The 24,800-nt window shown below is 36.8% G+C and overlaps 1 protein-coding gene across 1 annotated transcript; it reads left to right on the top strand.

The window, feature by feature from the left end:
* The first annotated feature begins 11,701 nt into the window (after positions 1-11,701).
* Positions 11,702-14,766, top strand: LOC110720167 (ferredoxin--nitrite reductase, chloroplastic-like). The gene is made up of 4 exons (XM_021899183.1): positions 11,702-12,334; positions 12,731-13,085; positions 13,181-13,469; positions 13,782-14,766. The coding sequence occupies exons 1-4, from the start codon at positions 11,908-11,910 to the stop codon at positions 14,520-14,522; spliced, it is 1,812 nt and encodes a 603-aa protein (XP_021754875.1). The 5' UTR covers positions 11,702-11,907; the 3' UTR covers positions 14,523-14,766.
* Positions 14,767-24,800: the final 10,034 nt, after the last annotated feature.

Raw genomic sequence — 24,800 nt, 5'->3', positions numbered from 1 at the left:
TCTTTTCCTGACCCTTTTTCTTTGGCCAGGTCTCCTTGAGCCGAAGCACTTAGGCCTTTCGGCTTCTTCGCGCTCGGCTGCCTATCTTTTCCTCCTCATCCTCGTCGTCCTCTTTGTTATGACTAGTGGATGACTTGAGGTAGTTGCACCTTTGGGCTTCCTTTTGGCTGCCCTCGATCCTTTCGGGGTAGCCAGCATCCGAGACATATATCATCGGCTGGTGGTATGTCGAGACTACCCCTTGGATCTCGTGAAGGATGGGTCTCCCCATGATCACGTTGTACACAGAAGGAGCATCGATGACCAAGAATTCGGTCATGACATTCCTGGCTGCCTCATCACAGCCAATGGTGACAGGAAGTGTTACCTTCCCATCTGGATAAGTTGAAGCCCCATTAAATCCGGATACCGGGTAGGGTACCGGCGTGAGGTGCTTGGACTTCAGCTTGATTTTGTTGTAGGCCTTTCGGAACAAAATGTTTGCTCCGCTGCCATCATCAACAAGGACCTTGCTGACGTCGTGGTTGGCCACTGTGGCGATAATCACCAACGGGTCCTCGTGAGGGTATATCACCCCCTGACATTCGGCGGATGTGAACGTCATGTTCGGCACCGGCGACTGGGGTGGCTGAATGCTAGCATTGTTCACCTGGTGGGTCAGAGCCCTGAGGTGACGTTTGTGCTCCCTCCGAGAACATATTCCTGCCGAGATAACGTTGATCGGAGGAAATTTTCCCTCCGCATTTTTGCTGTTCTTTCAGGGAAATCATGTTCTTGCCGAGAGTCCTTTTCGGACTTCTCAGTCTCTTTTTTCTCGCGGTGATCCGCGATATATTTTTTCAAATATCCTTTCTGGACCATATCCTCGATTTAGTCCTTCTGTTGAATACATTCCTCAGTGTTGTGTCCCGATGATTCGTGGAACTCACACCACTGATTTTTATTTTTGCGCTGATACCACTCTGGGAGTGGTCTTGGCTTCCTGTAACTCTGCTCTTCCTTCGTCACGCTATAAATTTTAGCGCGCGAAAGGGCCAACGAAGTGTAGGATTCGTATCTCCCCGTGAAGGGAGCAGATTTTTTCTTCTTCGGCTCGTTGGCCGAAGATTGTTCGGAGGCTTTCGCCTTCTGGCCTTGGCCTTCGGACGATTGTTTTTGCTTCCCACCCCCAGATTAGGGTTGGGATTTTGTTTTGTTCCACTCTTCGGCTCGGATGAATTTATCCGAGGCGTTCAGAGCCTCCTCTAGGGTCTGCGGGGTATGCATGACCATGAAGTCAAGGAACTTTCCAAGCTGAAGGCCATTCTGCATTGCAAAAACGGCCAGCCCCTGGTCCAGCTAAGAAACGCTAGATGACTCGTTGCTGAAACGAGTCAAGTAGTCTCGGAGACTCTCGGTCTCCCCTTGCTGCAGGCCCATGAGTTCTGCAGTGGTTTTCTCTCGGCGGTTTTCCGTGGAGAATTTGCTCTTGAACTTGGTGGACAGGTCTTCCCACCCCGTTATAGAGCCTTCCTTTACTCCCTTGGAGATCCACGCTTGCGCGATCCCCTTGAGAGTGGTGGGAAAATATTTGCACCAGGTCGCTTCGGACCTGGGGCAAAGATGCATGTGCCCTTCGTAAGAGGCAATATGGTCCTTCGGGTCCGAAGTCCCATCGTATGTAATGTGCGACGGGATTTTAACCGTCGGCATATGCTCTTCCAAAATCCATTGCTCGAATGGGGAACTGGTAGGAAGAAACATGGCCTTGCCCTTGTTCCAGGCCGAAGGACCGCGCTCTGCCCACTTAGAGAGGTAGGAGTGGTTTTCTTCCCTGGCTGGGAAGTTCGGGCCTCGGCTACAGGGAATGAGAGTCGGCTATGCACACTCGGCTCCCTGCAGCCGAGTCGGTCAAGGACGCTTCGGCGAACAGTCTCAGGCCGCTCTTGGCGAACAGTTTCTGGCCGAGAGGCTGAGCTGCTGCTTTTGTGAGTTTTTGGCCAAGAGGTAGAGGATCCTTTGAAAAAGTGAGGGTTCTTTCTCCTCTCTCTTTCAGTCCTCCAGGTGTCCTCTTCCCACTCTTCCAGCTCCCTGAAGGAGGGAGGTTTCTCCCCCTCTTGGTCGAGCTTCCTCTGCTGATGCCTGGTATGCAGAGGAGTTCGGTCATGAGGTGGAGGCATGTTTTGTGCCCTCATCGCTTCCATGAGCACCGCCAGCGCTCTTGCCACTTCTTCCGAGCTAGGCCCCGTTAAAGGGGTCCTCGGCTAAGTGTGAGAGTGAGAGTGGACGGTCAAAGGTCTGCTTTGAGGCACTGATTGAGTCCTACGATCGGACTGACTTTTGTTCGACCGAGGAGGACTCGATCTATGATGAGATTGGTGAATTATGGGAGAAAGGGAATCCTCCCGGTATGCTCCCCTTGAACTGGCACCCTTAGAAAAGTTCCGGTCCGGAGAAGGTGATGGTGTTGGAGTCTTAGGTCTTTCGCCCGCTCCTTGATTCAATCGCTTGTTCTTGCGATTCTTAGCCATTGCTACTAAGATTCTTGCGAGATGATTTTAATTGGCTTAAAGATTTTTTTGAATGTCTTCCCCACAGACGGCGCCAAATTGTTTCGGATGAAAACAATGGGACCTTGCTGAAGGTCCGATGAAGTGGATGAAGACTAGTCCGGTCCAAATGATGCTAGGCCGAAGGTTTCCTGCACATCAAACACACGTAAAACTAGCCTCGGGGGTGGAACTGAGGAAGACCCCTCCGATGCCAAAGTCAAACAGTGTTAAGAGAGAGGAAGCTATGCAAGAGAATTAATGCTTGAGGCTTTAAATGTGAATGAATGATAAATGATGTAATTAAAGGCTTTTATACCTTAACATACAAGGAAAATGGATGGGCTAGACTTGATCATGGGCCGACCATGATAATTCGGCCCACTTGACTTTATGTTGACTTGGCAGGATGGAGGAATGGGCCTTGACCTTGGCATATTGAATCATTTATTGACTAGGCCCAATTGGCATAATTGGACCCAAACACTATCCACCTTCAAATCCACCATCTAACCATCAAAAATCAGTGCTAACCTCCTTAAAACCAAAGTATATGCTCTACGTAAGCTTGCCACTTCATTCAACAAAATAAATTTTACTTTGAGGTAGATTCGAACTCATAACCTCCAACACATAAAGGTCATACATTTATATCAATAACTATATACTAAAAGACACACTAGCAATGACACGCGTCATCTTCTGGTGTGTCCTTACTTTTTTTTTCCTCTTTTGGGAAACAATATAATCTATATAAGAAACAAATTAAATCTTTCTACATATAAGTAATAATTACATATAAAGTATAATACAATATTTGATGTAGCATTCCAAAAAAAAAATAAAAAAAAAATAAAAAAAAAATAAAATAAATACATGTTGACAACTATAAACTTAAGAAAAAAAATATATTATGTAATAGAAGTTACATACATATGTTTAATACAACACGATACATACTTTTTTTTTTTTTTTGGGAAAGACATATTATATACTACATATGTTTAATACAACAAGATTATATATTATTTTCTTGATTTATTTTTTTAATTATTCACGGAGTAATAGAAGTTACAAGCTTAAATAATGAAATACGAATATCTAATCAACAAAAGATACTTTTGTCATTTCCTTGAATAATTTATGATTAGAATTTGATATGAATATAACATACGAAATTGAAAAAAAAAATTAATATAATGTTAATTTTAAATAATTTATTGAAAATTATCGTGCATGGCATTGGACCTAACCTAGTTATTATATACCTTCTCAACCAACTTTCATTAACATTTTAAATTTCACATAACGTTATGTATTCCTTTCACTTATTAAGAAAATTAGAGGTAATATAATTTATTTATTTTTCACATAGAAATAAATCCATATGTGGTAAAAAAAAAAAAAAAAGAACCGCTGAAGCAACACCCAAACTAGTGAACCACACACTAGCAATACAAGCATTCGAACATAATTATCATTGCTTGGGCTGCACACTAGTTTATTATATATCAAAAAGGGTTATGAAACAAAGTCTACATGCCAGTGGGCTCTTTAACATTCACTATTTCCCATTCCAAAAATTACATTTGAAAAAATTTGTAAAAGTTTTTTATACAAAATTTGAACACACCCCCTTTTAAAAATGTTTCTGTTTTAAAAAAAAAAAGCTAAAATCTAGAATGTTTGTTTCTTTATCTTTATCTTTTTTTTTCGAATAATTTGACAACAAATAACATCCATTTTGCCTTTGTCAGACAGAAAAGAGAGAGTTCATTTTACAAGTGCAAAGGGCTTCCTTCTTAAAATCACATGACAATACAAGGACCAAACTAAGTTTGGCCTACTGGTAAGAATTGTATTTTCCAACCTTGAGGTTGGGGGTTAAATCCCCACTAGATCGACACATTTTGAGGGTGGGGATCCCTTACCCTTTTCCCCTCACTCTTAAAGTGCCCAACTTAAAAACACTGGACCAAAAAAACCATGATGTATCTATTTTATGTAGTGTTTTACCCCGCCTCCTCGGCCATAATCAGGAGTTTTTTTTTTATTGTTTTGCTCATTGGACCTATTTTTATTACTAATATGCATTTTCTAGTGTTTTCGTAGATTTGTTATTATTTTATAGGAAATTGCGGATTTTGAGGCATTTTCCAAGGTTATTTAGCCACTACAAGCATTGGATATGGATAGGGGTGAACATGGTCTGGTTTGGTGCGGCAAACAAAACCAAACCGCAAAATACGGTTTGGTCAATTTTTCAAACCAAACCAAACCAGAATAGTATTGAAACCGTAATAATATGGTTTGGTGCGGTTTGGTTTGCGCTTTATGCTGAGATGACATTTTTTCTTAAAAATGCCAAATAATACTACATTAACTTATAATAAAGAATAAATAATTATCCCAACGCATTATATTGTATTACAAATTTATAGTAAAAATAACAATTATTTTTTAATATATAATTATTTTTATTTACTTAAAAATTATATAAATATTAAAATACGGTTTACTGGTTTACGGTTTGTTTGGTTTATAAAATTTTGAAAAATCAAACCAAATCGTATACCGATTTACAAAAAATTTGAAACCAAATCGCTAAAATACGATTTGGTCTGGTTTGGTTATGATTCAGACCAAACTGGTGTACAATCCTAGATATGGAGCACACGCATATGACCGGTGTTCAAAACCCATTATCGTGATATGAGTCACGAACCCGGTGATTAAGGGCTCGGCGAAGGAGAAGCCAAGACTTGTGACCATTTCTTAGCAAGACAGGTTAGTTTTAAATCATTAGATCAAAAATTTTAAGTCCAAGGAAGAGAATTGAAGAATGGGCCAAGCAAGGAGTATTGGCCCATTGAAAAAGGAGGAGGCAAGGAAGCCCAAGAAAAGCATGGGCTCATGCTCGATGCACTCGTCCGACTGGGCAAAAAAGAAGCACATGAGACTCGAAGGCGCGCCCAGTCGGGTGGTTGAAGGAATTATGTTTTTGATAAGTGCGATTACAACATATGTCAAGGATCACTATTATGGAGATAATTAGTTCATTCTATACGATCATCATTGTCTAGTGCTAGATATGACAAATGAATTTTGGGCTAGTTAAATAGTCTAAATTCCAATAGAATGGATCCTATAAGATCACACAACAAGGGTATTGGATCAAACAAGTATGAGGCCCATTAATGGACCTCATGAAATCATGACACACCATATGGAGTGTTGATCTAGAGTAGTTTGATTAGGACAAGGATTTTGGGCTTTACATAGACTCTTATTTAGAGATTTGATCTATAAATAAGATCCATGACTTAGGTTGAATTAACAATCAGTGAATTGTAACTCTAGGCAATCAAGTCCCAAACCCTATTATCTTTCTCTCACTCACGGCCCTTCCCTCTCTCTCCCTATCCGTACGACCGACCACCACTTGGTGGATCATGGTTTGTTCGTGTCTCTCTTCTGCATTGAAGGTTGATTGAAGCGTTCAATCACAACAACTAGCATTAGTGGAGGTTTGATCTGTGCCCATAGACTAAGTAGAAGAATCACACTTGGGCTTCTTTATCTCCCGTTGTTCTTGCTCGATTGCATGTGGATTCACGCTTCAAAGGTATAATTATTTGTTCTTAATGTGTTATGCATTGATCTTGGTGTTTAGATGCTTATGATTATGATTCATGCAATTCCTCTTATAGTATCTAAAGTCCTACAGTGGGGTACCCTACTAGGCGCTCATTTTTCAAGAAGCTTTTTATATTGTTTTTAGGAAAATTTGTCAGGAACTACACGCTTAATAGGGGTATTTGGAAACAACTACCCACTAAAAAATTTCATCAAAAAAACTACCCCTAAATTTAAAAAGTTAGAGTAGCACTACCCATTTGCATTTTTAAGGCGAGAATGTCCGGCGCATGGGCCCACTTTTTCAATTTTTCTCTGAAAAGACACGATGCAATGACAAATTGGACCTTAATTCGTAGCCCTAAGATAACCAATTTGAATTAAAAGCAATAAATTCAACCAATTTCAAATTATCCCCAATTTCTAAGAACCCTAATTTTTCTAATCGTTACACCCTAACATCAAAATTCATAATTAATGGATTAAAAAAGAAGAATTACCTATGAATTGCATACCCCACTTGTTTTCACTTTTTCAATTAGGAATTTTTAGAAGAAAATTTGAAAAAGTGGGCCCCACACGCCGGACTTTCTCGTCGGAAAATGCAAATGGGTAGTGCTACTCTAATTTTTTAAATTTAGAGGGTAGTTCTTTTGATAAAAATTTTTAGTGGGTAGTTGTTTCCAAATACCTCTATTTAGCATGTAGTTCCTAACAATTTTTTCTTGTTTTTATTCTTTTATTTTAGGATACTCTTGCTTAGTGTAAATACGTTTTCTAAGCGTGTTTAAGGAATTGAAGTCTTTTCATTAGCTTAATTCCAGATTTTAGTTTTAAAGATTCTCTAGTTAATTGTTCTCTCAGTTCCTCATTCATTTATGCAATTCAAAGTTTCCTTTATCCCAATAATTAATTATCCCATCTTATTTCTTAATTTAATCATGTTTATTAGAATTGTTTTGATTAATTTAGATTGAATTATGCGTGAGTAGGGTTTTATTTTTTTTTTATTTTTTTTAATCTACGGTGTTGGAGATCCACGAATAATATGAAGGGCTGATTTATTATTGTTGATTATCATATCAATGTTTTAGGTTAATTTCCATTGATTGTTATAATGCTATACAATTTGATTTTGGTCCGGTTTAGTTGTATTAGTTACGCAATATTATTTCAAGATTCGAAAGATGAGCTTAATATTAAGGCTATTTTCAACAGGTAAAATTAATTTATGAAATTTTGTCAAGAACTACCAATTAAAGCGTCTGTTTTGAAAACAACTACCTATTATTTTTTTTTTAAAAAAAAAGAACTACCACAAAGTTGTAAAAAGTTTAAATAGCACTATCTCTCTAATTATTCCAACTAGAATATTCGGCATGTAAGTTCCACTTTTTACCTTTACCTCATAAAATCACTATCTAAATTGACTAAATTACCCTTCATAAAGGTATAAAGTGATAAAAAGTGAAATCCAAATGCCAGAAATTCTAGTCAAAATTGTTAGAGTGGTAGTGCTACTTAAACTTTTTACAATTTTGTGGTAGTTCTTTTAAAATTAAATTTTAATAGGTAGTTTTTTTTTTCAAAACACGTGCTTTAATTGGTAGTTATTGACAAAATTCCATTAATTTATGTATTGTTAAGTCAAGATTAAGAACATATGATTTAATACTACTTAGATTAATTCCTTGATTAAAATAAGTTGCAGAAGCCCTTTGTAATTTGCTTAACTTATGCATAGATACTTGATTGTTGTTTGTCGTTGGTGAACTTATGCCCTAATTTTTTTTAATTGATTTCTTTTTAATTCATTAAAACCCTACTCGATTCTTGATAATTTAGATTATAATAATTAATTAGAGAAATAGAACATTGTTTCCTTGTGGATTCGATCGTAATTCCCTATCTATTTTAGCTAGAGGTTTTACCATTTTAGAAATTTATTTTGATTAAGTTATACAACTTTAGCCTGTTGGGTTGAGGTATGGTCAGGATCTTTTTCCTTATCATAAAAAATAGGGAAATTCTCAATGGTACTCATCACGTTTTATTTTTTCTCAATGGTAAACACTAAAATATCAAATTATGTTTGGTAATCTATAATTTGTAAAGCTAATTCAGTGGTAACATTACTTAAACATTTTAAGTAAATATTAACCATAGTTAATGTGTTAAAAGGGAAGGAAAAGCAAAAAGACTAAAATACCCCCTTTTAAATAAAAAAATCAACCCATCACCGACTTCTTCATTCCCTGCCACTCTTGCCCGCCCACCAAAGATCCCCTCCCCGGCGCCAACGTCAAGCTGCACCCCTCCCCCCTTGTCGTCGCGCCCCTAAACCACCCAATTCCCACTCCTGCAGTCATATCCTCTCTTCCACGGCGCCGCGACACCGACATCTCAAATCAAAGAAAAGTGTGATACATTTGAGGGTACGGTTCGTCAATTTTGATTTTAATTTTGCAAATGCAAGTGAGCAATGGCATCATTAAGACCTCAATTTGCAGAATTTTTGAAAGTGGTTTGGGGAGAGATAAAGGGTTCCTCAGCCAAGGTAGAATAATGCAATTTATGCGGTCCTATGGAGGCAATCGAACCCTTCAACTCTAACTTTTGGGTTGTTACCAAAATTCGTAGGTGACCGGAGGCGTAGATCGAAGCTGACCCGAGAGACTGAGGGTTTGGTCGACGGTATCCAGCGAGGGTTCCGGTCGGTGGGTGGCTTCTGGGTGGTTGTCAATGGAGATCGCGGTGCTTAGGGGTTCGATTAGGAGCGAGTTTTGTGGGTTTTATGGGGGATTTGGGAGGGAGGAAAGGGAGGCGTTGCGACAGAGGGAGGGAATCGGCGCCGGTGCCTGGGGAGGGAGGTTTGGGAGTGGCCGACGCCGGGGGCAGGTGGTTGGGTTTGGGCGTTGGGCAGGGTGGAGTACTGAATTGGGCTGGTGATGGTGATTTTTTTTTTCCTTTTTTTATTGTTAAAAAAAATAAAGAAAAATCTTATTTTCTATGATATATTAGTCATTTTCCCTTTAATTAACCATGGTTAGACTTATATTTGTAGATTAATCTCATTAATTATACCACTGAATTAGTAACACAAATAGTTGATTACCAAAGATAATTTAATCCTATGATGTTTACCATTGAGAAAAATAAAAAGTTTAAGAACACCATTGAGAATTTCCCTAAAAAATAAAAAAATAAAAAAATTTGACAATATAGAAGGTCTAAAGGGATAGCCCTTTAGTCTTATAAAGTGTTAAGCTCTTTCAGTTTTTATCAAAATCTTTCTCTATAACTAATTAATCTGCTTATTTACATAATTGCATACATTAAGTTGCATAAACATTATTAATGGTACAAACCATCCAATACTAAAAAAAAATAAAAAAAAATAAAAAATTATGTAATCATTATATTGCTATTAACTTTCACCCCTACTAAAAGTTAGAAACTGAATTATTGAATGCACTTCCCTTTTAGCCCTTAGCTTGTCATGGCTTACCACTATTAACTTAACTACATAAGCTATACATTAAAATAAAAAAAAATTAACAATGCAAAAGCCACTTGAACTTTGGTGTGTAACAACAAAAAACAGAGATCTTTAGTACATTGAATTTTGCCATAAAATCGTCAAAAAAACAATAAAACTTTGCCGTAATACGTGTTCAATTTTAACACTTCTCCATTGTATTTTTCATTTCATTTATCATACAATAATATTTTAAAAGCTTGATGATGAAGTACATTTAGGTCGTTTACATTAGTTCATGACATTTATTTTGAGATGATGCAAGCTTAGTGTCGACCATGGTTTAGATAGACACGTGAGTTGCCTAGTCCAATGTAAAAATGGTTCGTTTGGCATAAGCTACATTGGATCACACAGAAATATCATATTAAATCTTGACACAAACTCAACATGAGAATGACAAGCTAAATCACTTTTTCGACTAGTTGATACAAGATCTATATTAGTTACATGTGGCTTTAAGCTTGGCACGGACGCACGGCAAGTTGGCTTGGCTAGCATGGGTTTGTTTTTAAAACACTAACATAACACATTTTTTTTCTTGGTCCATTCTAGGTTGAATAGGTTCCCATCTCATGAAGGATGCTCATAAGAGAATTCAAAGTTTGATTACACCTTAATTGGGCAAACATGTGATCCACGATCTTCTAAATTATTGATGCACCATGACATAAAAAGAATAATTTCGTTAGATGTCATTTATTCAATGACAATTTTTTAGACGCTATTTTATGTACCAATTTGATTTAAGCCACATTTAGTGCCTAAACCTTTTTTTCAATTCCTTCCCTAACACTACCAAAATAAAAAATTAATTCAAATTTTAATCAATTAATCATTTATTAAGGTAGCTTAAAAATTTGCAACTCAATTGTCTACATTATTTCCTTCACAGAAATACCTTTACATTAGTTGGTTCATTCATGCATGTAATGTTTGTTATTCCTTATTGCCGTTTAAGGTATTGTAACTAATCCGTCTTGACTAAAGATGACCTGATCCAAAAGTGACTTGCTCAAGATTTCAATCCATATAACCACAATAATTTAGCATAATTTAAATCTGAACTATACCCCTATTCTACTAGACCCAATTGAACTCCACTCAGTACTTAAATTAACATCTCTAATTATAGTGGATTGTTTGAACCCCTTTTGTCCCCAATTTTTTTGTTTTCCTATTACTCCATTTAATAAAACTGTCACGCCTTATTTTTGGCCTGCCCCATGACAATTATCTAGATTTAAGATTTGTCATTGCTTCCACATATGTTGTAAAGAATGTTGATCTACACGACTACACCAACGAGATTATCACCTTCGGTATTAACTTATTCGTACTCTTAACTTCCTACTCTCCAATATGTATATACACTTTTTAGTTGTAAGTTTGTAACATGACAAAATTTTTACAACCTCTAAAGATTTTCTGTTCATTTTTTTTAAAATTCATTTCAAAATCTTAGAATAAAAATAAATAAATAAACAAATAAAATGAGTTAACATATCTCAAATTTAAAAATTGACTAGACTATACCTGAATCGAATGTGATCTCATATTCTCATGGAACCCAACGCAAATTGACATTTCTGGTGTATATATAAAAGGCGTTGGACAAGAAATGGGTATAGTAACGTGGTTAAGTAATGGCGCATAGCAGCATAATTGTTATTTACATGGCAAGTAAACTATAAGACAAAAGAGTGATGTTTTTTTTTTTTTCTTCAAGCACATTAAAAATACCACTGTAGTAATAAAAAATCACAAAAATTAAATAAATTTACCAATTAACCTTCCTATGTATATCTCAAACAAATAGCAGCTATACGTCTAGTTGCACCCTAATAACTTAAACTTTAGATATCTCTTGTAGCTTGGACCATAAAAAATAATATTTGGCGGCTAGGCAAGAAAGAGCCTTCCCCTGGTAAAATATCATGGGGTGACCCTTTAGCCGCTAGTTTTGGCTGGCAATCAAATCCACTGACTATCGAACACAACCAAACATTCAACCAAAATGACCCTTAACCATTTCCAAGAGTCCCTTTTACTTGTGCTTATTTACTAGTTGCCACACTCCTCTCTTTCTTTGTCTTTCTCTCTCTCTCTCTTCCTCTATTCATTCTTCAATCTTTCATAAACAATTCAATCCATTAATTATCACCATCTTTGTTGTTTTTGTAGTAGAACAGAGCAACAAAAAAAATGGCATTACTTCCTGTTAACAAGATCATACCACCAACATTAGCTTCATCTAGGAGAAATACTAGCCTATCATCGACAACGTTATCGTCGAGTGTGATAAGATGCCACCAGATTAGACCCCAGAAGGCTGGTGCTGTTTCACCTGCGGCCGAGACGGCACCGGCTTCGTCGGTTGATGCAGCGAGGCTGGAGCCGAGAGTTGAAGAGAGAGATGGGTTTTGGGTTTTGAAAGAGAAGTTTAGAGATGGGATTAATCCTGCTGAAAAAGTTAAGATTGAAAAAGACCCAATGAAATTGTTTGTTGAAGATGGGATTAATGATCTTGCTACTTTATCAATGGAAGAGATTGATAAAGCTAAGCATAATAAGGATGATGTTGATGTAAGACTTAAGTGGCTTGGTCTTTTCCATCGTCGTAAACATCATTGTAAGTTTTTTAATAATTTTTTTTGTTTAGTTTTTGATTTGATATTATTAGATCGGATTTTATGATTTATTTAGTTACTTTTTGAGTGGTTGATTACTTATTTTGGCAATTTTTTCTAATTTGATTGTTAAGTCAACCAATTTTTGTCGCAATTTAGATCCTACAGTCGAGAGCATGTGCATTATACGTAGCAGTTCATAGTGAAAGGACATGAATAATATTCGGAATCCTGAAATTAGATTGGTACACTGTAAAACCATTGCCTGTTAGTGTTGACTTTATTGACAATAGATTGTATAGAATGATAATGAACTAGGTAGGTGAATTGGTATTGAGAATTTTAACAAATTGGAGTAAAAGTCTGATGGATGAATGTAAATTTGGTGATATTTTTAGATGGGAGATTCATGATGAGATTGAAGCTGCCGAATGGGGTAACAACGAGTGAGCAGACGCGGTACCTAGCAAGCGTGATCAAGAAGTACGGGGAAGATGGGTGCGCGGATGTGACCACAAGGCAAAACTGGCAGATTAGAGGGGTTGTTCTGCCTGATGTGCCTGAGATCATTAAGGGTCTGGAAGCTGTTGGTCTTACCAGCCTACAGAGTGGTATGGACAATGTGAGGAACCCTGTTGGAAATCCTCTTGCAGGGATTGACCCTCATGAGATTGTTGACACCCGACCATTTACCAACCTGATTTCGCAGTTTGTCACTGCTAATTCGCGTGGAAACCTTTCTATTACCAATCTGTAAGTCTGTTTGAGACCCCTGAAGTGAAATAGTCGAATTGATTAGCTATTCTTTGGTTCTTATTTTTGGCTGTTTGTTTTGAACATTGGTACAGGCCAAGGAAGTGGAATCCGTGTGTTATTGGTTCCCATGATCTTTATGAGCATCCTCACATCAATGACCTTGCTTACATGCCTGCAACAAAGGATGGAAAATTCGGATTTAATTTGTTGGTTGGAGGATTCTTCAGCATCAAAAGGTGTGAAGAGGCGATCCCTCTAGATGCTTGGGTCTCAGCAGAAGATGTGGTTCCTGTCTGCAAAGCTATGCTTGAAGCTTTCAGGGATCTCGGCTTTAGAGGAAACAGGCAGAAGTGCAGAATGATGTGGCTAATTGATGAGCTAGTGAGTAATCATAACCAATCCTACTTCTAACTGTTTATTACACCTATTACTATGTACTTATGGAGAAATTCGTTCTGCTTTTTTCTCGACTATCTGTTTGGGCCAATTGATCAAATACCAAGTTGAATACGACCTCGCTAACCTTTTTAACATGTCTAACCATCTAACTGTTTTTAACATGTCTAACCATCTAACTGATGTACCAATAGACCTTGGGATACTGCTTTTTAGACAGTGATGTGTGCCCACTTAACTCCAATATAATGCAAAGAGATTCTAAATCTACTGCATTTTTTTTCTTCTCAATTGTAGGGTATGGAAGGATTCAGGGCTGAGGTGGAAAAGAGAATGCCTAACCAAGTCCTGGAAAGAGCATCTTCTGAAGAGTTGGTTCAGAAACAATGGGAAAGGAGAGAATACTTAGGAGTTCACCCTCAGAAACAAGAAGGCTTTAGCTTTGTTGGCCTTCACATTCCTGTTGGACGTCTCCAGGCCGATGAGATGGAAGACTTAGCTCGTATAGCTGATGAATATGGTTCTGGTGAGCTCCGTCTGACAGTGGAGCAAAACATAATCATCCCAAATGTTGAAAACTCCAAAGTTGATGCACTACTAAACGAGCCTCTCTTAAAGGAGCGGTTCTCCCCTGAGCCACCCATTTTGATGAAGGGGCTTGTGGCCTGCACTGGGAGCCAATTCTGTGGCCAAGCTATCATTGAGACCAAAGCTAGGGCACTAAAGATAACAGAGGAGGTTCAACGACTAGTGTCTGTGACAAGACCTGTTAGGATGCATTGGACAGGGTGTCCTAACAGTTGTGGGCAAGTACAAGTGGCTGATATCGGATTCATGGGCTGTATGGCTAGGGATGAGAACGGTAAGCCTTGTGAAGGAGCCGATGTGTTTGTAGGAGGACGTATTGGCAGTGACTCACATCTAGGTGAAATTTACAAAAAGCAAGTTCCGTGTAAAGATTTGGTGCCTATCGTTGCTGAGCTTTTGATCAACCAATTTGGCGCTGTTCCTAGGGAAAGGGAAGAAGCAGAGCAATAAGCTGCTTTGGGTGCCTGCCTGTTCTTGACAATTGTTACGCGTACCCCCACATGTACGATTGTTTTTTAAGCTTGCATAAGATCCCATGTACGTCTGCATAACAAGATGCTCGAGTTATGCTGTTGGGAGCATAAATTAGATTAATTTGTTTCTTTTATAGGCATTGTAAAATGTCAATAGCAAACCTGCTTTTGTTTATAGGCGTTGTGAAAGTTCATTATCCATTCGATCATTTTCTCACTAATTTCTTATTGCTTTCTGCTTTAAACCTTTTACTTGAGCTGTTTTCTCTCTTTTCTATTGCAAATTTGCAAGAGTTGTCAAGCTTTAGGTCCTATCACACTCGAACTTTATGTGTATTAGTAAAAGGTATATACAATGACTACTCATACATTATAAAAGGTGCATGAGACATTTAAAAGTTGTGCGAAAGTGTACCACCCAAGCAAGTGATAGACTTGCTGATGTTCCTAACCTTCAAAATTATTATCTTAGACATGTTTGTTGAAATTTGATCATCCAACTTGTTTTAGTCTAATAATATTCATATGCTTATTCATATTCATTAGAGACTTTGGGGCAAAATGATTGTTGTTTAATTTATTTTATTGTATAGATGATGTTGTAGTACTTTTTAGGAAAATTTGGATTTTGGTACCTCGAAAATGAGGGTAATTGAATTTTCGTACCCGTTTAAAATTTATTTTTAAATTGGTACCTCCAAAAACACAAAACTGTAGATTTCAGTACCTCCATCCATGTTCCGTTAAGTTTTCCGTTAGTGGGGCCCATTTTCTAATTATTTAATAATTTAATTTATTAAACAAAAAAGAAAAAACATTTTATAAAAAAAAAAAACTTAAAAAATAATAAAAAAAAAATACCAGCCACTGCCACCCTTCCCCTGTGCCGGCTTCCGGCTGTGGTGGCCGAATTCTCTGGACACCGATGGTGGTTGGTTTCGAAGGTCGATCGAGGGTGGTCGGACGACTGGTTTCATGTTTGAGGAAGGTCGGCCGGCTAACTTCGTGGGTCGAGGGTGGTCAGTTGGGATTGGGTGATGGCGGTGGGGGTTGGCGCCGGTGGTGGCTGATTAAGATTTTAGGGATTTTCGTTTTTTTTTATTATTTTGGGGTTTTAGGGTTTCAATTAGGGATGACAATTTAATCCGAGTTCGATTCGAATTCGATCCGATCCGAAGGAAAAAATCCGATTCGAATCCGTTTAAAATTAGTCTGAATCTGAATTCGATAAAATAAATTCGAATCCGAATAGGAGGTGGATCGGACTTGGACCCTACGCAAAGTCCGACGGAGTTCATTCCGAGTCCGAATCCGAGAGTATAAGCATATGCTCTATAACTTGGGACAACTATTTGCTTGTTTTGTAGCAAAATTTTGTTATGTAACTTAGTTTATAATTTAAATATGTTGTGCTTATACTTTAATTGGTATGAGAATACAAGAAATTATAGGTTTATGACATCACAAAAAATAAAAATAATAAAAAAAATATTCGGACCATTTCGGAGGTCCGAATAAACGGACCGAATTCGGATCCGAAAATTACAAGTCGGATCGGATTCGGACTCAAATTTTTCGGATTCGGACTCGAATTCGGATCCGAGTCTAGGGTCCGTTTACTAAACGGATCGGATTCGGATTTTGCCACATCCGACCCGAATTCGATCCGTTACCATTCCTAGTTTCGATGTGGTGGTTTTCAGATCAGGTAGGTCACAGCGACGTGGGGGAGGGGTCTGGGCTGCCGGTGAATTGGTTTGAGGTGGTGGCCTGGATTTTGGCTACGGTGGTCGGGCTACGGGGTATGGTGGTTTAGTGGAAATGATGGGCTACGGTGGTCGGTACGGGCTGGTGGGGGAGTGGCGTCGGCGCGGGGAGGCAGGGCTGGGTGGCGGTTGAGGGGAGGTTGCTGGGCGCGGGGTTGGTCTACCGCCGACGGAAGGTGGGTGGCTGGTGGTATTAGTGGTTGTTTTTTGGTTTTTTTTTTTTATTATTTTTTAAGTTTTTTTTAATAAATTAAATTATTAAATAATTATATTATGGGCCCCACTTACGGAAAACTTAACGAAAATGGACGGAGGTACTGAAATCTACAGTTTTGTGTTTTTGGAGGTACCAATTTAAAAATAAATTTTAAACGGGTACGAAAATTCAATTACCCCCATTTTCGAGGTACCAAAATCCAAATTTTTCTACTTTTTATTTATTAATATCTTATATCGTGTTTATTTCACCTTGAAAACTTATGTCATATATCAGCTTAGCTGACGGAGGAATAGTTAAGAGCTTAAAATCACTTTATTATATAAAATACTAGGTATGACACGAGATCTAGAGTTATGTATAGTTATAAGTTATTATATTTGATTTATTAGTATTAAAATAATAAATTAGTCAAAGAATAATAAAAGTATGTGATAGATTGATTTTGTATTTGCATATTTTAATTGTACCTTCTAATACACAACTAAAAGAAAATTAGGCAAACTATTCAAGCAATCTTTTTCTTATTGTAAAATAGGTTACAAACTATATATTTTAAGAGTATATTTTTGGTTTATAGTTTCCCAAATTATTTTAAATAGATTTGTGAAATTTATTTAAATATAATAATTACTACATTAATATGGAATCTGTCTATAAAAAATATATATTATTTTTGTAAATGATTTGTCTCCTTAATTAATAGATTTTTTTAAAAAAAAAAAAACTAAAGACACGTGTCATTATTGGTGTGTCTTTTAGTGTATACTAGTTCTTTACCGAAGCAGCACTCGAATATTCATCGAAAAAAATATTTTTATAAATTAGTATAGGTTTTGTATACAATTAAATATCTATTTATGTTATCAAATTATTATAGATGACACACTTTAATATATAATATATAATATATCTATTTTTATAGTTTAATTTTCTAACATATTATGAATTAAAAATTTAGTTAGAATTCCTTTTATTAGTAGGAAATGAACAATTTATTTTTATAGTTTAACGAATGAATATTCAAGGGGAATATAGAGTATTTTCTAATCTTAATACATACATAAAGTTTTTTTTTTAGTTTGGTAGTTTTCTATTTGAAACAATAAATTTCGGTTGAATTGATCAATTGATTTAGAAATTTGAAGGATAAAAAATCATTAATTTACTATGACTCTACATTGTTCGTTGGTTCACTTTTCTTATTTATTTATAGTAGTTGTTATTGTACTATTTTTTTAAGATTGTTTAGGCTATATATCTTTTTTAAAGATAAATTATCTTAAAATTATTTAAAGAATAAAAAAAATTATAAAAACTATAACGGGAATTTTTTTAATATAGACACGACACGTGTACTTTTGAGATATTTTTAGTGATTAAGTATATAGTATTGATGATTTAGTAATACAAATAAGAACTAAAACCCTTTAAAACAAACATACCCACATGAATGGTTTCACTTTCAATTTTTATTATCATTATTTTTTTTGAATAGCAAAAATATTTCATGAATTAAAAGTCACACAACATTTACAATAGAGATTCGACGTTAACAAATACATAAGATATTGAATCAAATAAAATTTTCCTTCATAAAAACTACGATCGTCGAGTAGATCTTGCACTACGGAGCATCTCCTGCTTATATCGCTGAAAATTACAGCCTTGTTGGAGAGACAATCTAACGATCCTTTGGTGCCGTGAGGATATTTTCCTTCTGATTCATCTGTTCGTATTCAAAAACTTGATAAAGTCGACAGGGTAAAGTCGTATCCCCAAATCAAAAGTAATTCCTAAATCCTCTAACTAATGTAGATAGGGAAGTAGGGTCGAATCCACAAAGAAAAGGATCTTTCTATTCCTAATTAACCAATATAATCTAGATTATGAAGTAACCAATATTTATGATTGAATAATAAACTAAACTACGGAGATTGAGAATAGGGAGAAAACAATATATAAAAGGATATGGAGCATAGGTTCACCAATAAATAATACTCCAGGGTAGAATATAATAATCATTCATCAATGCATATATTAATCAGATTATAAAGGGCTTTCGCTACGTATTATAATCACACAATTAATTTACCGGTATTAAATCTCATCTCTCGAATCTCGACTTAACCATTTATAAATTAACATGCCTATTGAAACTAGACCTAAACATCAATTCTCATCTGTTGAATCTCGAATCAATATTGTTAAACTCATGCATAAAAGATCTGCGCAAATCTAGTCACAGAGCATTAAATCAATCAATAGGAAATTAATCTAGCATTGATAATTAACAACAATAAATTACCCCTTCATATTATTTATGGATCCCCATAAACCCTAGAAATAAGACTACTCACACATAGTAAAAACTAAACTAATCAAAGCAATAAAACAAGTCATAATGAAAGGAATAAAATAAATAACTAAGATTAAGAGAAAAGAAATCGTTACCAAACAAATCTGGAATTAAGAGTAGATTAAGAACAAAGGTTTTAAGAGAGAGAAAATCTAAGAGAACAATTAAGAGAGTAAAGAAAGAGTAAAAGGAAAAGAAGAGAGAGAGAGACCCCAAAATCGCCTTACGGAGGAGTATTTATACTCCGTACAAATCCTAAACTAAAACAAACTAAAACGACGCTATTGTCCCTTAATGAATACACGCGCCCGATCGGGCGAGGCACCGCCTGATCGGGCGCGCCTTTTTGCTCTATAACACCACTCTTGCGCTCGGCCGGGCGCGTCACCAGGCGCCAACCTCATCTTTATACTTAAATTATCCATAGGAACATTAAATTATCTCTTACCCCTTTTAAACTCAAAGATAAAATTTAAAGCATAAAAAAAAACTTCATTAAAAATCAAAAACTGCTCGAATATCATATTTAGAGGCTGAATTTGGCCACGAGAGGCTTTTAGAAACTCGAAAAACACTACTTTTTTATCAAAATCGGAGGCTTTTAGAAACTGATCGAGATTAAGACGAGATTAATATTAACGAACGAAAATCTAATTATTAAAACATGAATTTGCGTGTTCAAAATAAATCTGGAATTAAGTTAAACTAATATGTAGTTATAATCACCAAAATTTCAAAACATCATTACTATAAAAGCCCTAAATCAATTATTCATAAAACCCCTAAAATCATGATTTTCGATAATTAAAAACCCTAGGTTATAAAATTTACAAAATCCGAAAATTATAAAGTTCAATCATCAACATACAATTTGATACTAATTAAATTAATTTCAAACAATAAAATCAAAACTCATAAATCAATAATTATAATTACACAAATTAATAAAACGAAGGAGAGAGAAAATAAGACTAACCTTTTTGTGTGGGAAATTTTTGGGGATTTATGGGGTATTTATAGAGTACAGAGTGTAGGGTTAAATTTGGGCTTATAAAAATGTGGGCTTGAGTTATAGGATAGGGCTTAAGTTATAGGTTTTGGAATGGATTATTCCAATAAGAGTATGTAGGAATAATTTACATTGCCCAATAATTAATAAATGTTTGGCCCAAAACATATTTTACTTTTAATAAATGTTTGGCCCAAGAAGGTTGCCCTGGGGGAAAGGCGGTCAAGTCAGGACTGGGTAAGGGAAAAATGGGCAAAGGTTACTCGCTCCCAGTCCTAATACACCAAAAGGGTGTCTGCTCGCTAACCGGTCGAACCCACCCCAACTCCTCAAAATACCTAGCAGTCATATAGGTATCTGGTCCACTGTTGGTTAGCTGGTGGGGTCCATCCACTACAAAACCGGCCTTTTTCACTGTTATCCGAGTTATAAGGCCTTCTAAACGGATGGGGGTTTTTGATGTGGTGCTAGCCGTGGCATGCCTACTCAAATGGTGAACAATAAACCTACCTATGTTCAATTTCCCGTACCCATACACATAGTGTCCTATGACAGCTAGTTCGTTAGATTGGGCATTATGGGGTTCGTACCTACCTAAAAAACACAAACCCGCAAATCTTTGCCAGATTTTTGGGACAGGGTGGTGAATAGGTTTGGTACTAGCATGTTGAGGGTCGGGGGTAGGCAAACATGTCAAAGCATGATATATATCACCCATTTTATAGTCCGCATGCCATTGGTGAGATAGTTCAGAATTTAATTCAAATAATTTACAAAATTCTACAAAAGTTAAACTAATATTCTTATTGTTCAACCTGAAAAATAAATTTGGCCAATTTCTACTACTAACAACATGTAAAGAAGACAGGAATTCACAAGTAAGTTCTCGGAATGTAGGATAGTGCATATAAACAAATTTTCTCATGCCAATGTCATTTAAAAATTGTTTTACAAAATCAAACAAACCAAATGATTCTAGAGTAGGGTGGTGTAATCACCGAGAAGGAATTACCTCACGTCCGATTAAGTGCTCTACGCTCCTTTTGCTCTCGGCTAGCAATGCGGATCGTCGACCAGTATGGAAGTTGCAAATCTAGGTCGTATTCCTCCCTCGAACTGGAGCTCCTACCGAAAATGGACCTAGCCCTCTTTGAAGCCATGGTTGAAAATGGGTTTGAAAATTAATTTGAATAAAATTTGAAATTTTTTATATGGAAATGTAGAAGATGAAGAGAGGATCACAAATATGTAAAAAGTTCTGAATTTGGATGAGAAATGGAGGAGAAATCTTAGAGAGAAGGTAGAGAGAATTTGGGTTTTAGAGAGAGAAAGTAATGGAGGAAAGAAGAAATGGAGGAAGAAAGAAGAAAAGAAAAGAGAAGAAGACGCACACTCCTCTCACGCCCAGTCAGGCGATCTAACTTGAAATTGCGCTGTGTTCTCGCGCCCGGTCGAAGGTCGTTCGCCCGGTCGGGCGATCTGACGATCCGATTTTATCCAACTCTCGCGCCCGGTCGGGCGAGAGTCGCCCGATTGGGCGATCTAATGCTCTAGAAATCGCCCCTTCTCGGGCCCGATTGGGCGAGGCTTGCCCGATCGGGCGGATAAAGTAGTCCGTATACGACACTTCTCGTGCCCGGTCGGGCGCCCATCGCCCGGTCGGGCAAAAATACCCATTTTTGGACCCTTGCTCTCGCGCCTGGTCGGGCGAGCTTCGCCCGGTCGAGCCCGAGACTAAATCGTCGAATTATTAGAAGCAAATGTACCCTGACCAGAATTCGCCAGAATTTGCTTGTAGAGATTTTTCTGTCTATGAAAGGAACGTTCGATCTCAAGATCGAATGGGATGTACCCTGATCTTGAACACCTGGGCATAAACAAAAACTAGAAGCAAATGTGAGATTTGCCTCAGAGAACTAACGCTCTCTGAGACAAAAGGAAAATAATCTATACTACAAAAACAATTAGAAATAAAAGTAAAACCGTTTCCCCGGCAACGACGCTAAATTTTTACAGGGTAAAGTCGTATCCCCAAATCAAAAGTAATTCCTAAATCCTCTAACTGATGTAGATAGGGAAGTAGGGTCGAATCCACAAAGAAAAGGATCTTTCTATTTCTAATTAACTAATATAATCTAGATAATGAAGTAACCAATATTTATGATTGAATAATAAACTAAACTACAGAGATTGAGAATAGGGAGAAAACAATATATAAAAGGATCTGGGGCATAGGTTCACCAATAAATAATACTCCAGGGTAGAATATAATAATCATTCATCAATGCATATATTAATCAGATTATAAAGGGCTTTCGCTACGTATTATAATCACACAACTAATTTACTGGTATTAAATCTCATCTCTCGAATCTCGACTTAACCATTTATAAATTAACATGCCTATTGAAACTAGACCTAAACATCAATTCTCATTTGTTGAATCTCGAATCAATATTGTTAAACTCATGCATAAAAGATCTGCGCAAATCTAGTCACAGAGCATTAAACCAATCAATAGGAAATTAATCTAGCATTGATAATTAACAACAATAAATTACCCCTTCATATTATTTATGGATCCCCATAAACCCTAGAAATAAGACTACTCACACATAGTAAAAACTAAACTAATCAAAGCAATAAAACAAGTCATAATGAAAAGAATAAAATAAATAACTAAGATTAAGAGAAAAGAAATCGTTACCAAACAAATCTGGAATTAAGAATAGATTAAGAACAAAGGTTTTAAGAGAGAGAAAATCTAAGAGAACAATTAAGAGAGTAAAGAAAGAGTAAAAGGAAAAGAAGAGAAAGAGAGACCCCAAAATCGTCTTGCGGAGGAGTATTTATACTCCGTACAAATCCTAAACTAAAACAAACTAAAACGACGCTAATCGTCCCTTAATGAATACACGCGCCCGATCGGGCGAGGCACCGCCCGATCGGGCGCGCCTTTTTGCTCTATAACACAAATCTCGCGCCCGGGCGGGCTTGTCACCAGGCGCCAACCTTAGATTCTCCCGCCCGGCCGGGCGCGCCTCCGGGCGCCAGCCTCTTTGGCCGGGCGGCTCACTTGGGCCACTATTTGGACTACGATGGGGCTCCAATTCTTCGGGCCAATCTGGGTTTCCTCTTCCGATCTTGAATACTCTGTCCAAATGCCCCGGTGTCACCTATACCGAGCCCTTAATCACCGGTTCGATGGCTATAACCAGCCCTGGGCTATAGAATCTGGTCGTGTTTCTCCAATGTTCGTGATAGCTCCAAAATAACTCAGGAAAATACTCCAGAAGCATTAATCCCTGCAATAGTCAACCAAATCTACAAAAACACTAGAAAACACCAATTAGTAATGAAAAATGGCTCTAAAGAGCCAAAAACACTACTAATACGACCAATGGACGGGAGTAAAATACTATATAAAATAGACACATCAATCATACACTAAAGTACGGTGGCGTCCAAAAGGAAAGAAGATAGAGCAAAAGAGTCGCCAACAAGTTTTAGGAACATGTAAACCGTTCACGAGGTGAAGATTACACCCCTTAACGATCCAAGAGATCGTTAACTCCAATAGGTCTGGAACCATGACTGGTAGTTCGGGGATGAAGGTACAAATTCAACCTAAAAGAGATTGAACTTGCCCTAATAATAGGCCTCTACTTTATTCTGATCGTATTTATGTGTGCTTTCTAACTAACATGCAATCAATAGATTTGTCCCTAAACCTGTTTATCTATGTTATTTGAATATAATGCACAAATAAACTATTATTGACGATCACTTGAAATTATAATCATATTAAACCTAACAAGATTATTAATCATCTTATTAAGCATGATTACAAGTACCAATTCCCTTTAAACATGCATAAAGGTGCGATCAAGCAATAACAACATATCAAGCAACATAATAATAATAAATTAATTATAGTCATCATAAATAAAATAATCATCATCAAAATAATAATAATAATATTCATAATAACAATCATAATCATAATCATGTTCATGTTAATATTAAAGCATAATAATAGCAGGATCCTAGGCATGATACTAACAAGATTAATAACAAACCCTAGCATGTCACTAAACAACAAAAATCAAATATTTAGCCCTAACATGATACTAACAATCATAAATATTAGGAAGAACATAGGAAGCATCGTAACAATCATATTTAACATATTTGATATTATAACTTTTTCCCTAAACATGATACTAGGAAAATCATAATAACAATTTAAACATGATTTCTACACCATAATATCAATTAACCAATTAAAGCACTTACTTTGATTCCTCGTACCTCTTTCTAATAACAAAATACACACGTTAGTAACTTCAAGGAAAATAATAAACAAACAATTAAATTAAATAATTGAAATAGAGATTTGGGACCAAACCCTCATAAATTAAACCTTTCACGTCTAGGGCGAAGGCAACTTCGAATATGGCTAGGTGTTTCTAGATCTAATTTATGCGGAATTTGGTATATAAAAAGCAAGGTTAGAAAAGAGAGAGAAAAATATGGTGAATGATTAAGGAAATCTTAATGAGAATTAGCAAATGATTAAAGAGAATGAAAGAGAATTGAAAACTGGTTGTAGGTGAATATAGATGAATGTTGATGAGAATTGGTGAATGAAAACGGAGCTTTTAAGACGTTATTTATAGAAAAATCAGCCAAAAAGATAAAATATCAAAACAGAGCATCGGCGCAAGCAAAACAGAGCTGGCGCCAACGTTTAGCGCCAGGCGCCAATGCTTAGCGCCAGGCGCCAATGCTTAGCGCCAGGCGCCAATGCTTAGCGCCAGGCGCCAATGCTTAGCGCCAGGCGCCAATGCTTAGCGCCAGGCGCCAATGCCTGGCGTTTGGCGCTAACACTGTTTTTGACGCGC

This window comes from Chenopodium quinoa, unplaced genomic scaffold (genome assembly GCF_001683475.1).
Source record: "Chenopodium quinoa cultivar QQ74 unplaced genomic scaffold, ASM168347v1, whole genome shotgun sequence".
Taxonomy (NCBI): Eukaryota; Viridiplantae; Streptophyta; class Magnoliopsida; order Caryophyllales; family Amaranthaceae; genus Chenopodium; species Chenopodium quinoa.
The sequence above is the reverse complement of the archived record's forward strand: the minus strand, read 5'-3'. Positions and strand labels throughout refer to the sequence as shown.